The sequence below is a fragment of the Triticum aestivum genome, chromosome 3A (assembly GCF_018294505.1).
Source record: "Triticum aestivum cultivar Chinese Spring chromosome 3A, IWGSC CS RefSeq v2.1, whole genome shotgun sequence".
Classification (NCBI taxonomy): Eukaryota; Viridiplantae; Streptophyta; class Magnoliopsida; order Poales; family Poaceae; genus Triticum; species Triticum aestivum.
Window position 1 is genome coordinate 28,380,454 of NC_057800.1, and position 15,059 is coordinate 28,395,512.

The 15,059-nt window shown below is 45.4% G+C and overlaps 1 protein-coding gene across 3 annotated transcripts; it reads left to right on the top strand.

The window, feature by feature from the left end:
- Positions 1–204: 204 nt before the first annotated feature.
- LOC123060000 (lipid phosphate phosphatase 2) lies at positions 205–3,646 on the top strand. 3 transcript variants are annotated; one of them, XM_044482560.1, is made up of 10 exons: positions 205–390; positions 732–809; positions 887–964; positions 1,419–1,682; positions 1,774–1,861; positions 1,967–2,076; positions 2,188–2,281; positions 2,578–2,766; positions 2,849–2,908; positions 3,047–3,646. In XM_044482560.1, exons 3-10 carry the CDS (start codon positions 956–958, stop codon positions 3,205–3,207), a joined length of 975 nt encoding a protein of 324 aa, XP_044338495.1. In that variant the 5' UTR covers positions 205–390; positions 732–809; positions 887–955; the 3' UTR covers positions 3,208–3,646. The 3 variants fall into 3 exon arrangements, with proteins under 3 accessions (XP_044338495.1, XP_044338493.1, XP_044338494.1); XM_044482558.1 differs by lacking the exon at positions 887–964 and having other exon boundaries at positions 1,416–1,682; XM_044482559.1 differs by lacking the exon at positions 887–964.
- Positions 3,647–15,059: the final 11,413 nt, after the last annotated feature.

Sequence of the window (15,059 nt, forward strand, 5' to 3'; positions counted from 1 at the left end):
CTTAGCCCAGCTGCTCAGAATGAAATGGTAGCCGTTTTACTTGTTTCTGAAGCCTTGGCCCAGTCTCTCGACTGACCTGCGAACTCTAAGGCCCATGTTTTCTCAGAAAAAAAGAACTCCAAGGCCCAGCCCATCCGCAAAAATGGAAAGAAAAAAGAGGAGAAGAGCGGCGGTGGTGTGGTCCGTCCTCGTTCCGGCGTACCCGCACGTGTCGCGGCACGGCAGACGGCACCGCCCTCCGCACCCAACCACAATTCCTGCTCCGGCACCCCCTTCTCCACCCTTCTCTCCTCTCTTTCCCTCCCCCCTCGTCGCCGGCGAAACTCCCCGGATCCATCCGTCCCTCTGTTCCATCTCCACCCTCTCCACCTCCAAGGGTTTAATTCCGAGGTGACGCGCACCGCTCCCCAAATTCCTTTATTTTTTCGTTCTAAAATCACGAGATTTTGTCCTGTGAATCCCGCCATTTTTTAGTTCTAGGGTTTTGATCCACCACCGCATATGTCTTTTATTTTGTTTGTTTTCGGGTTCTTGTTCGGAGACGAGGAGGGTTCAGTAGCCCGCCCCCCCCCCCCCCTGTGTTGGGGTTTAACCCATCCATCCTTCAATCGACAGCGTCCCTTTCGCACTTTCCAGTCTAGATTCAGTTCCGGTGCTTGATGATGCGAACGGAAATGCACTTGAAATACCGCTGGTGCTTGAATTGACGCGTGCTTGCTTCGTTGGTTCAGGGTGACTTTCCCAGCATCTCCAGCCTGCCTCCGGCGTAATTCCATTCCGCGTCTTCGATGCGTGGTGGGCGCAATACGGTGAGACCAAGTTCGATCTATGCTCTTATATACGTACTCGTCACACAACTCTGCAATGCATTGCCTGCATGATACAGCTCTGCATTGGATCTCTGCTCTAGTATTGCTCTGCAAAGATTGCCCGGCTGTGGATCCGGGCGTGCTCTATGAGTTCAGTAAGTCGTAATTGCGCGTTGTAAGATTGATGAGTTTTTTCTATTGTCAGAAAGCCAGCTATTCTGTCTGGAGTACGGCTCATATTAGACTGTTATTACTGCTGCATTGCGACCTACTCCCTCCGTTTGAAAAAGATTGTCCCTCAAATAGATGTATCTAGGGCCAAATTAGTGCTAGATACATCCATTTGAGAGACAAGCTTGGGACAAGTTTTTTCGGACAGAGGGAGCAGATGTGTAGACTTTTGTATGCTACTGTAACTACTCCACAAACATGTTTCTTCAGGATATGATGATCTCTTAAGAATCAGAACAACACTAGTAGGCCTAGCATATTCAGATAACCCATTCGACGATGCAGCCAACTTCTTCAGTCGAATTTATGCCATGGTGCAGTTTGCTTCAATTGAGCTGCTGCCTGCTGATATTCACCATTTATATTTTCTTATAGCAGAACTGCGCACAGACCACCGAGGGTCTTGGCGCACCGGTTTCTGGCCAGCCGGCTAGGATGCAGCAGGTTCAGCACACGGTTCAGACGCACGGATATGGACTGGCCAGAAAGCACACATACGACTGGGTCGTTCTTATTCTCCTAGCCGCGGTCGTGGTCGTCTTGCATTATGCTCCCCCGTTTAACCGGTTCGTCGGGAAGGATATGATGACTGATATTAGGTACCCGGTGAAACCAAGTACTGTGCCAGCATGGGCTGTTCCTGTATGTTTCTGAACCTCTCCAGTTTCATACCCTGACGAAAGCTTATACTCATCCTTCTCTGATACTCACTGGGTGCTGGACCTTTCAACAGGTAATCTCTATGCTGTGCCCTGTGCTTGTCTTCATAGCACTGTATGTTGCTAGAAGAGACGTCTATGATCTTCACCACGCAACACTAGGTGATTGATTCTGTTTGTGTCTCCATCTGATGGTTGTGTTGTTCTGTGCACTTATTCTGTAATTGCGAAGTTTCGCATGACCCTGTTCGTGTATGGAAAATGCAGGTGTTATTTTTGCTGTGCTGATCACTGCCGCTTTCACTGATGTGATAAAGAATGCTGTGGGGAGACCTAGGCCAGACTTCTTTTGGCGGTGCTTTCCTGATGGAAGGCCGGTATGCATTTTCTGACTTTTGTATGTCCGTATAGTTCCATACTTTAAAGCGTTGGCATGTTTCATTGCTAGGTAAAATTAACACGGCACTTTCCTGGCATGTTTATCTCAGGTATATGATCAAGTGACAGGTGGTGTGATCTGCCATGGCGAGAAAGGTTTCTTAACCGATGGGCGCAAGAGTTTTCCTAGTGGACACACGTCGTGTAAGTTTGTACCGTTACATGCATGTCTACACTAGATGCGATGTTGATGGATAGAGCTCTCTGAGGTAGATTGTCAACAATTGCTGCATACCTATTGTAGCTTATCTCCTTTATAGTGCTATAAACTTGGACTTGACTTGATAGTCTGGATACCCATGCTTTGTGTTAGGTAGTTATCTCGATTCTCAAGTTGATACTGTGAATAATCATATCACTTCCATTGTTTCCTCCAAAATAGAGTTGTACTACAGTCATTCTGCGTGCACAGTCAGTATTTAACAGAATTTGCATTGCAGGGTCTTTTGCTGGACTTGGATTTTTGTCACTATACTTATCTGGCAAAATTAAGGCGTTTGATCGCAAAGGTCACGTGGCAAAACTTTGCATCGTGATTCTTCCTCTTCTTCTTGCTTCGCTTGTTGGGATTTCTAGAATAGACAACTATCGACACCACTGGGAGGATGTGTTTGTCGGCGGCCTGATTGGTTTGTACTTCTTCCCCGCTCTCTTCACAAATGCATGGCATCCTGTGGCCTTCAGTAACCATGTTTAATCGATGTATTTCAGGATATATCATGGCAGTGCTGTGCTATCTGCACTTTTTCCCTCCTCCATATCACCATCAAGGTTGTTCAATCTCCACAAAAATAATGAAAATATTTTCTGCTATTAGTTCAGTTTCTTGTCTAGGTATTATCAATTTATCGTTCAATATTGTGAATTTTTCTGTTTGATCTGACAGTCTCATCTTTTTTCCCCTACAAGGTTGGGGGCCCTATGCATCCTTCCACATGCTGGAGGAGCTTGAGGCAGGCAATTCAAATAATGCACAAAACCAACAGTCTGCAGGTCAGCATCATATCGGATTGACCGGCCAACACCATAACGGGAGATCAAGAAATGATTTGGAATCTGGAAGTGTGTAACTCACCCCTCTGTGGAACCGACTAGCGTACCTTGTACAGTAAGCATGCCTTAAAAACTTCTTTATGTGTGCACTTAGCAAGTATTAGGTGTTTAGAACTAGATATGTGCTATCTCCACCTCAGGTTTATGCCTGTTCATCTTGTGTACAAAGATCACTCGCTCAGTATATTCTGACCTAGTTGTTCTAGGGCCACCTGTTGTATCTAAATCATGTGTTAACATCGTAGACCATGTGAGTGGCCGGTGGAAGTACTGAGTACGAACTTATTCCGCTGTTAAACATGCACAACTGAGCGGCGATAATGACAAGCATATCTAGAGGCATTGAACATTCTCTATCAGGTTGCACCGCCCGGGGTAGCTAGTGGTCCAGTGGCTCTGTATCTATCAGTTCATACATAAAAGTGCAAACGTATACTGACCGACTGTATTTATTCCCCGTCCTTGGTCTTATTCCAAGCTGGGAAGAAGAGATCGACACGGATCAATCATCTTAGTTGTTGAGCTAGAGGCAAAAGGCAGCAGATCCCTGAAATCTCTGCTTTACACCATGAGGGCAACCACTGCAGGCTCTGTGATTCTGTGTTATGTTAATCTTGCTGGAAAGCATTCCTTAGTGTTGTTAAATATGCTTCTGTCGCACGCACACTGGAAAAAGCTACGAGCTTCGGTGTCTGTATTTTATAGGTTTCAACAAAGCGGTATTCGCTTCTTCGGTAGAAGTGCACTGAGCATCCCAATGCGTGTGTTTAGCCGGAAACCAATAATGCCATTTCAGGTGGCATGATTGGCACTTTAAGCGCAGTGAAAACAACTAGATTGCGAGCGGATTCTTCCACTTTCGCTTTTTTTTCTTCTTTTCTTTCAAGAGCGCAGACCACGGAAGGAAAGGAAGTGTCCCTTGTTTAATCTTATGCGGTCGCCATAAGTAAGGTAAGTTCTTACTATCTAGGTAACTTTCTATATGCTCTGGTTCCTCTTCAGCACGGGGCAAGAGGCTGAAGGAATAAGTTGGAAGAAAGTCGATTAACTTTCAGGGTGTGCTACTGGACCAGCACAGGTATATGCATACAAAACTGAAAATGGTATCGAAAATATGATTCATGGGCAGATCTGCACTTTCGTTTTCTGAGAACTAGAACTGCAGCTCTTAACACTTTAGAGTTACGAAAGCGAACTGAAAAGGAAGTGAAGTGCAAGGTAGGGTCCTTTTTGTTTCAAGAGCATTCTTTTTTGTTTCTTTGAAAACTTCCAAGATAGAGTGAGTTGTTCATTATCTAGAAAAACAGAGTGAGTTGCAAACCTATATCTGTCACTTTATTCTCTAATATTTTGCTGGCAGAAACTTTGTCCATGGGGTATCTGCTTTTACCTCGCCTTGTTGTCCAACTTCCAATAGATACATATGGGCGACTTTCTCGCGCATTCCGTGACATAGGATGTTTGTTACTGATTATGTCACACCAGTGACGAAATCTAATGGGTGAACAGTCCTTCTATTTGGAAAACTGTTGGTAGTTACACAATACTCTGTGTATGGTTTTAGCAGTAGAGTTGTATTTAGCAAATATGCTGATTCGGTGCAAGATTTCGCTGAGCTCTGTTCCGAGCAGTAGATGATGATCTGCCAACAAGCAATAAACATCTTTCCTGCTGCTCAGTGATTCAAAATGTTTGTGAGGGAGGTGAAAGGGGGAAACACCACACAGCGAAAACAGAGGCATCTGAGATTTGGCAATGCTTTCTTTCACTTGATTATACGTATATGATACAAGGCGATAGCAGCTTGAGCTAAATTACAAGAAACTACACAAACTGACTGGTAAAGGTAAAACCATCTGCCAACAAAAGCTTTCTGGAGCTGCTGGTTCTTCTCTCTGCTGTACAAACATGGAAGCTCTCTGTCAAAATCCAAAGCCTCCGGTTCCTCTCAGTCTCAGACACACTCTATGCTCGAGGTGCCTTTCCGTTACGGCAGATAGGAAGACGACTGACCAAAACCCAAACAGAACAAGAAGAGGAAAAAAGACAGAGCTACTGAATACAAGACGTAGGCGGTAGTGTTTAGGGAGAGGGAGGGATTTGATGGGATGAAGTGCCATGCTAGCTAATCCTAACGACTAGCTAGTACCTGACGATGGTTGTTGTCCCTGTGATCAGCCGCAGCCTCGTGGTGGGTCGGCGTGTAGGTGCCGTTGCCGGTGTCGTCGCCGACCTTGTTGTGCCACGCGGGATGCCTCGCCGGCGTCTCGCCGCCAGCCTGGTCTTGCAAGTAGGCGGCGTGGCTGCCGGCGTGGGCGTGGTCGGTGCTGTCGTGGTAGGCCTTGTGTCCGGCCTCGTGGTTGGCGACGATGGGCGGCTGCCGGTACTCCGGCGCCGGCTCCGACCAGTAGCCGTGGCCGTGGTTCCCTCTGCTGCGGCCGTAGTCGTCCCGCCTGCGGCCGCCGAAGCACGAGCCGAACTCCAAGCACATTCTTCCCTTGTGGCGAGTAGTGAGGTGGCCGACTCGGCGCCGGGTGCTTCTTCGAACTACTCTAGCTGGGAGCTACTGGTAGTGGGAAGCAGCACTATCCTGGAAGTAGCTGCTGGGGGTGGGTATCTCAGTGGTGGTGTTGATGGCCCTGAAACTGACAGAGTACTTATATCCGTTCCATGTGGGGAGATTAGAGCTCGTGCTGGACGCGACGTGTGCGTTCGAAGCCAAGCGAAGCTCCGTAGGAAGGGCGGGTTGGGTCTAGGTCCCGGTCGATCAGGCTCGTCCAACTCGCTCTCCGGACTCCGGTCTCCAGGGCCGGTCAACCGCGCGAATCATGGATGGATGGAGGGAGGGAGGGCGGTGCAGCCGGACGGCAGAATATCTTTTTGGGGGCCGGCTGTGGATGATATAGGGTCTCGTCAGGATGTTGGACTGGCCGAGTCGTCGTACCGTGTTTCAGTTTCAAGCTTTGAACACGGCGCACCTTGGGGTTGGACTCTTCGTTCACTGGTTTTCACCGAATCTGCTACGCGCTGGATTCTTTTACCCGTTCAAAATTGACAATTTTGCCTGAAAGTACAATTAATCATTTTCTGTAAGCTCTTGTTAGCGGTGGCAGAGCCAGGAAAACTGAACGAGAGCTGAACGTTGTTAAGCTTTGTTGGGAGAGGCAAGTCCATTGGCAATTTAGAAGGGTTAGGCACGCTACACTGCGTCATTGGTGCTGTGGGATTTCCATAATTTTTCTACTTCATCTGTTTTAAAACAGGGCAACGATAGGCGCCAGCGCACCGGCCTAAAATTTCGGCCGGTCCGCTGCTAGCCATCCGATTTGAAAGTACCGAATCGTCAGATCTCGCCTCCTCTTCCTTCCCCTTTACCGTCCTTTCGCACAGGCACAAGGAAACAAACACAAAAAGTGCCATCGATTCATGCCTGCGCGACCTCCATGCCCGCACGACCTGGAAGCTCCGCTGGTTCCCCAACGCTCGTCGCTCGCCGTCGGCATCGCCGCTCGTCGGATGCAGCAGAAAAAACAAAGCAACACCAGCTTGAAAGCAAAACACATGGTTCCAGCAAATAATTAATATGGTTCCGGCAAAACAATAATGTGGTTGCAGCAAAAATACTATGATTCCAGCGAAATACATTGATATGGTTCCAGCAAAAAAAATCTGTGTAGCAAAAAATCATGGCACCCGCGGCCGTGGTCGCCCGACATTGTCCCCTCCTGTTGCACCAAATCGAGAAAATGGTTCCAGCAAAATTTGAAAGTAGTTCCAGCAAAAATTAAAAAAAGAACAACTTACCACGACGGCCACCGTTGTCGCCGTCCACCACCATCCTCGCCATTGAAGCAAATCCCGGCGCTGGTTGAAGCAAATCCCCATGCCGGTTCCAGCATCGGGTCCCAGGGCATCCCCTTTGCACATCGTCGTCGGGCCGAGGACACAAACAGCCTTCGCCGCAGGCCGACCGCTCCACGACCTCGCTCGATGGGCGCAACTCGCCGTGGCCGCGGGCGCATATCATCATGGTGGCGCTTCATGGACGCAGCTCCTCACTCGCGTCGGCTTCGGAGCACCTCAAGCACAGTCACCGGCGTTGGGCTTGTGGGGATTGAGAGACAGAGAGAAGAGCGGCCAAGGAAGAAACTGGATAGATATTCGCATGGGGGTGAGGATAAGGTTTCTGTGACGAGCGGTGGTTAAGCGACCACGTGGGTCCACGTGTGTGTGCGCGTGTTGTGCGATGAGGAGGGACCGGCCCAGTTTCGGCCGGTGCACCGAACCGAACCGTTTCCCTTTAAAATATGAGGTGTGTTGGTTTTTTGAGAAGCCAATCCTCTTTAAGCTTGACTAAACTTTTAGAGAAATATTTCAATATCCATAATACCAAATCGGTACCATTAGATTCATCATGAAATGAATTTCTATATTTTATTTATTTAGTATTGTGGATGTCGATTGATTTTAAAAATTGTTGACTCAATCAAAATTTTGAACCAAATTCAAAATTGAATACCTTGGTCGAATAGGGGAGCTCCAAATTAGGGACTATAGTGGATTTAAAGGATTGAATGACAGAGCTCCTTGAGAAAAAAACAATGTTGAGCCGATCAAAATTGGGTGATCTGATTTTAAATTGGAGAGCCTAATTGGTTGTGATAGCTCTAAAATTAAGGACCAAAGTGTATATATAGATGGACAGTGATATCTTCCGAACATTCTCAATTTAAGCGACATATCCGAACACACCCTAGCCTAACTAATCACGTGCGTGCAGCCCGCTTAGTAAGCAAAAAGCAAGAGAAGAGCATGCACGGCCTTGCCATATGCATGCAAAGTAATATAAAAAAGTGATGATGTCAGCAAAAGATTATCTTTTGTTTTGAAACTTTTAAATGTTCTGTAGCTCAAACCGATGATCGGATTGAAAAACCACTTTGACATAAAAGAAATTCGCCGTGATGAGACCTTCAAAACTAGATCCCATATTGTTATGTTTCGATAACTTTTTTGTTTTGGGCCAAAAAATACCAGACCTAGTACAAGTAAGTTACCACCCATGCAGAGTGTATATTACCATGCTGTTTGCAGAGAAGTCACCGAGGTTATTTTTTAATCAATTCCTTCCCCAGGTCTAAAATTTACTAATGGTACCCCATCAACGTTGTCGTGGTATTTATGCCTAAGTTATCATGTTCGTGGTGTGTTTGTTGCCATCATGTAATACACAAGTTATCGGGTGTTATGTATTCAACAACCTTTTAGCCCAGGCAAATAGTTACCATAGTATTTGTACCTAATTATCAGGTATGCGGTACATATATTACCATGGTATTTAACACAAACCTTATCGGCGGTATGTTTTCCAACTACCCTCCCCCCCTCCCCAAATCAAAGTTACCGCGGTGTTTGTACCTAAGTTATCAGGTCTACGGTGTGTCTGTTACGATCATATTTAGTTACTGCCGTGTTTGTACCTAAGTTATCAGGTTTGCGGTGTGTCTATTACCATCATATTTATAAAGTTATCAAGGGTGTGTATATGCCATTTTTTTGCCCAGGTAAAAAGTTACCGCAGTGTTTGTGCCTAAGTTAACGGATCTGTGGTATATATGCATATTACCGTGCTATCTAACATGAAAGTTGACTGCGGTATGTTTCCAACAACTCCCCCATCAAAGTTACTGTAGTGTTTGTACCTAAATTATCAGGTTTGCAGTGTGTGTATTACCTTCATATTTTTAAAGAAATTATTGGGGTGTGTATTCCACAACCTATTTTTCCCAGGTAAAAAGCTACCACAACGTTTGTATCTAAGTTATCGGGTCTGCGTTACGTATATTACCGTGCTATTTAACACGAAAGTTACCCCGCGGTATGTTTTTCAACAACTTCCACATCAAAGTTATTATGGTGTTTGTACCTAAGTTATCAGGTTTGCGGTGTTTCTGTTATCATCATATTTATAAACAAGTTATCGGGGGTGTGTATTCGACAACTTTTTTGCCCAAGTAAGAAGGTACCCGCAGTGTTTGTACATAAGTTATTAGGTCTGAGGTACGTATATTACCGTGCTATTTAATAGGAAAATTACGGGCGGTATGTTTTCCAACAACTTTTCACATCAAAGTTATCTCAGGTATTTTGTACCTAAGTTAAAGTTATCTCGGGTATTTTGTACCTAAGTTATCACGTTTACAGTGTGTCTCTTACCATCATATTTCTACAACAATTATCGGGGGTGTGTATTGAGCAGCATTGGCAAAAAAGGTACCGTAGTGTCTGTATAGAAGTTATCAGGTCTGCCGTGTTTCTATTAACATCATATTTATACAGGAGTTATTGGGGGTGTGTCGAACAATTTTTTTGCGCAGCTAAAAAGTTACCGCAGTGTTTGTACATAAGTTATCAGGTCCGTTGTATGTATATTATCATGTTATTTTACACCAAAGTTACCGGTGACATGATGTCAAGAGGAAGTAAATTTGACAAATTAAAATGGACCTCTCGTATTTTCTTAGGTAAAACAATGTAGAAAAAGAAACGACAACAAATCTCTGGCTACGAGAGCCTGTCGTAACTTAAAGTTATAAAAGCAGTCTAATAAATATCTAATGACAACATACACTCTGTTTAGATGGTTATTCGGTAGATTGCTCACTTACTAGGTTCCAAGTTCATCTTCCCAAGTTGCTTTTTTTTACCGACATAAAAAAAGGAGACAACCAAAAAGGAGACGTGCGGGGATCGAGCGACCTGGGTCGGGATCGTTCGGATATGAAACGAAAAACAAAACGTTCGGAAATTACAAATTGCATTTATAGATAGATTCAGTTATATATTAGGCTTAAATCAATGATGTTGTTGGCGAGAGGGGGAGGAGGGAGCCCCCCCTGCTGGTCCCCGGTCCTTGTTAGTGTTGTTGTTGTATCAGAAAGCAACCTTGAAAATGCTTAATGTCTCGTCTCTACACTTGAAGACATACAAGACCCAAACATGCGAAGTTGAAACACATACATAGTTTGAAAAAAAAGTACACAAACATGAAAACACTTAACACTTAAAGCGACATCGTATGACGGCTTACACTGCCTCATGTGACTTCACCTTGAGTGCCATCATCAGCATGGGGCGCCGAGCTCATGGTGGATGTGTGGCAATGGTGTAGTGTGGAGCCAGCCGTGCCGTAAGACTCTGTACTGCACGTACGCGTGTTATCTTCCCCACAAAACATAGGAAGAGGAAATGACTACATTGTAAGGGCATCAATCAAAGCATGTCACCACCACATACCCCAGGCCACACATGCTATTATGTCTTAAACGAATCTTTATAGTTTATAAAGTAACTTTCATCATGCTATTTCTTATAGGTTTTCTCCATTGTTTTATATTTTATTGGACCAACTTACTAATAAAGCGCCAGAGATGCAGCTGCATGTCTAATGCCTATGCCGATAACTCATCATTTTTAGTATAGCTTATCTCTATGCAATTAACAATTTGACAAAGATAGCCTTTTCTGGCTTCGAATACCTATCTTCTTTTATAGTACTAACTTGCTTATTTTCAACCGAGGACGCAACAATACAAAAATTCACGCGGAAACAACATACTAACATTTTGACTAAGGGAGGAGTCAAGTGAATAGTATTGCCTGAATTTTGTACTGGTAGAGTAGAGTACAATAAGTGAATTGGGGCCCCTAAACTGGTAGCCTACCAATTGTGGCGGGACCATATACTAGTTTCTTTTAATAGCTCATAAAAAGATGAGCTATACTATGTTTTTACTTGCTCATTTTGTTTAAAGAATCATCGTGATTTAAAAAATGAAGACGTGGGGTGTCAACCACGGAAAGGTAGCAAGTAACCAAGTTTGGTGGGCCCGTCACATGATATTTATTTTTTGCACAAGGACATGGTAATGTTGCTCATGATTTATCCATCATGGCCGAGCATTTGTGGGGATAGGGTTGTGGGCTGCGATCACGACGCCTTGTATCGAGCGGTGTTGCATTGCAGTCGCACCAGTTAGCCATTCTGGAGGTAGGCAAAGATGTCATGGGATTTACCTTTTGGGTTTGGCAATCTGGCAGATGGTGTCGGTGCGCCTGTTGCCTTGCAGACAACAAGACTAGCTGTGGGCGTTACTTCCTACTTGTTGATCAAAGCTTACAGACTGTCAGAACACGACTTCTTCAAGATACATATGACTTGAATCTTAGATTGGGTTCCCAAACATACCCGCTAAGCAGTCAGAATGGCTGCAAGAAAATCCCCTCGAAATGCAAACAATGCATCGGTCATGATTCAAAACACAGTTTGGACGTCAGACAATCTTATGGTTAGGAGTAGAACGGATGAAGGTTGAGGCTTTGATTCAACCGACACTTCTCCGCCTTATGGTTAGGGAGCAGAACGGATGAAGGTTGTAACATTCTCTATCTTAGCATTTTTAGAAAAGAATGAACTAGTCTTCCTCTCTCCTTGTTACAATAGTGAGTGTACATCCGAAAGTGCATAGGAGCACTCGGCGACTCAGCCCACCGAAATCTAACTCATTCATTAGTCTCGGGATTCGCATCTTCTATATTAGCCGGTCTGTATTACAAAGTTGTGTGATCCCATAAACTTTCGTGTATCTATGTTGATACTCAATGTACTGACATTCTCAGATAGTCTTGTTGGCCGCTGGTTGTTGAGATCGACCGAGTATCCCAATAATCTAATTAATGCATCTGCGCCTCCCACCAACCCCTCTTCCCTCCACCACTGACCTTCCCCAGGACATCCGTTCTTCCTCATCCATCCTCCCGTGAGTCCTCTTGTACAGCTCCTACCCATTCTTCCCCACTTATTCTTGCTACGTGGAACAAAGCCCAGAGGAATATTAGGACGGCCATGTCTGCCCTGGCCGTCGTCCGAGCTTGCCGGGTCCTCCGCAACCACTGCCGGCGACACCATGTTTGCCCTGGCCACCAACAACAACTCATGCGTTCTAGGAGCCAGCCACAACATGTGAGAAGAAAACCATGAGGAAAATATGCCATCCATGACGAGCAAATCAAGGTAGCTCTCGTCTGTGATTGCCACGTTCTGCGCACCGCGTCTGCACACCGCGTCTACCTTGGGCGCTGAGCCGCTGACTGCATGTTCTGCATGACCACGTCCAGCGACAATGTCGTCGCCGGCATCGCTTCCTAGGATGACATGAGCTGGCCGCCTGTACATCGTTTTGTCCTGGTCGTCCCGTCGTCGTCAAGCTCGGCATGGCCATCATTCGCGTCCTGGTCATCCCCGTCGCCGTCAAGCTCAGGATGGTCGTGCTTCTCCTCAGAACAGTGTTAGTGTACATCCTGCTAGCCATGTTTGAGGCCGTGTGCGTCATGCCCGTGGCCGGCGTCCCCACATGTACGGAAGCGGATTAGGAGCACTCGGCGAAATCACGTACGCATCATGTATGTGATTTCGCCGAGTGCTCCTAATCCGCGTACGGGTGCGTACGTGATTTCGCCGAATGTACGTGATTTCGCCGAGTGCTCCTAATCCGCGTACGGATGCGTACGTGATTTTGCCGAGTGCTCCTAATTCATTTACTTTGAAGTGACACAGATCCCGATAGAGCACGGGTGCGTACGTGATTTCGGAGGGCTGCGTCGCCGAGTACTCTTAATCCGCTTCCGTGTACATCGATGAAGGATACCACCCACCAATTAACCCATGCATGTGGCATTTGACCTTTATTTATTGTGCATATGTCTTTCTACCCACAACAATGATATCACATCAGCTACCATCGGGTCATGGAAACAATAAGGCGGGCATCTGGATCTATCAGAAAGTTAGTGAGGACATGTTGATATGGTGACACGCGAGACACACACGGACACAAGTCTACCCACCCTAGTTCCAGTTGCCTAGCTCCCGGTCGATTAGGTTTGTCCACAAACTAACACACATCTTCTTTGGGTCTGACCTATGCTCCTCTCATCACTTTAAGATTCGGCACCCAGTGATGGTGGCATTATATAGCGCGCCAGGATTGTGCTCCCAATGGTTAACTGTGTGAATAGAGGTATCAGAGGCCAGTATAATCAAAGAGCTCACATTCTTGAGTCTGACAAGTGGGTGTGGACAACCTTGAGATGCATGATTCCCATTGGAGGTGTGTCCTAGGTCTATTGCTTTGTCGACAACTGGATGAAAGTGAGCATTGCCAATATGCTCCATCCCACCATGTTCACAACCCTCTGTTCCCACCAATTCCCCAAGCGTGTCTTTTTTTAGAAAATTATATTTTTACCTCGAAATAGGTTTTCACTCCGCTTTATCTATAAATGCCAGGAAGGCCAGTTGCATGTCTTATATTTACACCAATAACTCTTTATTGTTTTGTACATGTTATCATAATGTCATATAAATTTTTGCCAAAGATTGCCTTTCATGGCTTTAAATACCGGTGTTTCCATAATGTTGGGGCGGGGAAAGGGGGTGGATGGGATCTAGTGTTAGGACATCGCTTTGTTTATTTATTTTTGATTGCGGGGAGGACATCGCTTGATATGATGGGGATGAACCGGTGAGTTAGAGTATTGTGTATAATATTGGGTCTTTGTGGTCACAGAAGAGTTGTTTCCAAAAATATCTAACCATGATGTCTTGCTATATTAGTACATACATATAAGAAAAAAAAAGTGAAAAGCACTACTCATGTGAAAAAGCACCACGAATGAAAGCAAGAAAATGCCCATTGAAAACCTCCCTTTGTGGCTATTCTTCTCACTACCGATTTTAGTCATCTGTCAATGGTGCACCAATAACAATATGCAATTATGCAGCAGTGGACCTTCAAAGATTATGTGATCTTAGACACCGTGATAGACAAGTTTTGGCCTTCCAACTCGCCGACAAGCCAACTTTTTCACATGAAAAATTTGAGAAATTCAAGGCACAAAACATCCGAAACCTACTTTTTCCCGCAAAACATCCGGACCCATATATCGGTCCGCCGACCGATCTAGACCTACTTTTACCTCCTCAGAGGACTTTTTTAAGCGGGCATCGACAAGAGAGACTTGTGTAAGATGGCAGTTGTGGTGTCAGGATTTCTGTGGCAATGATGGTGGGGTGAGCAATGGTAGGGTGATGGCAGTGTTTGCGGTAGTTGACTCTTTTGCGTGTCCACGGGATTGTTTCGGGTTGTTTGTTGCAGAGAAGTTGGACCTAAGATGAAGGCCGAGAGGCGGCAACGAATTTTTCTCACGGGCGCCGTCGATGGATGTAGGAGGAAAAAGCCTCAACACTCCAAGGAATTTGGATGTATGTTGCAATTTCTGTAAGGGCGTTTTGGTAAGTTAATGTGTTTACTTGATATATGGTCCTTGGCCTATCCGCAAAAAAGTACGAATTTGAAAGGGGCCAAGAGGTGACAAAGCAGACACGAGATGCTATGTGCGCTTACCAATGTGGCACTTTCTTCATATTTACATGGTCTGCGAGAGATCGATTGTGACGAGTCATGCCGGGCGGTGCCATGGCAGGTAGCATCCGCTGGACTGTTCGAGTTTGGGGGCAATAATGCTTGCCTGATTGGTTGTTGTGCCTTGTTGTTTTCAGGTATTGCGTCGCTGACGGCAAAAGACTGATTGTTGACGATGCTCCATCTATGTTCATGATACCCACCGACTTGGTGGAACACAAGGTTTCAAGACAATAATAATTTAGTTAGGGCATTTGATGTTCTGCCAAATACTCACCAGGCAGACAGACTAAAGTAATGGTTTTTTGCTGGAATTTTTCATGGCAAGCCAAGCACAATGCAGACCCTAATTAAAGACCCTACAGATCCTAAAAGTAATTGTTTAC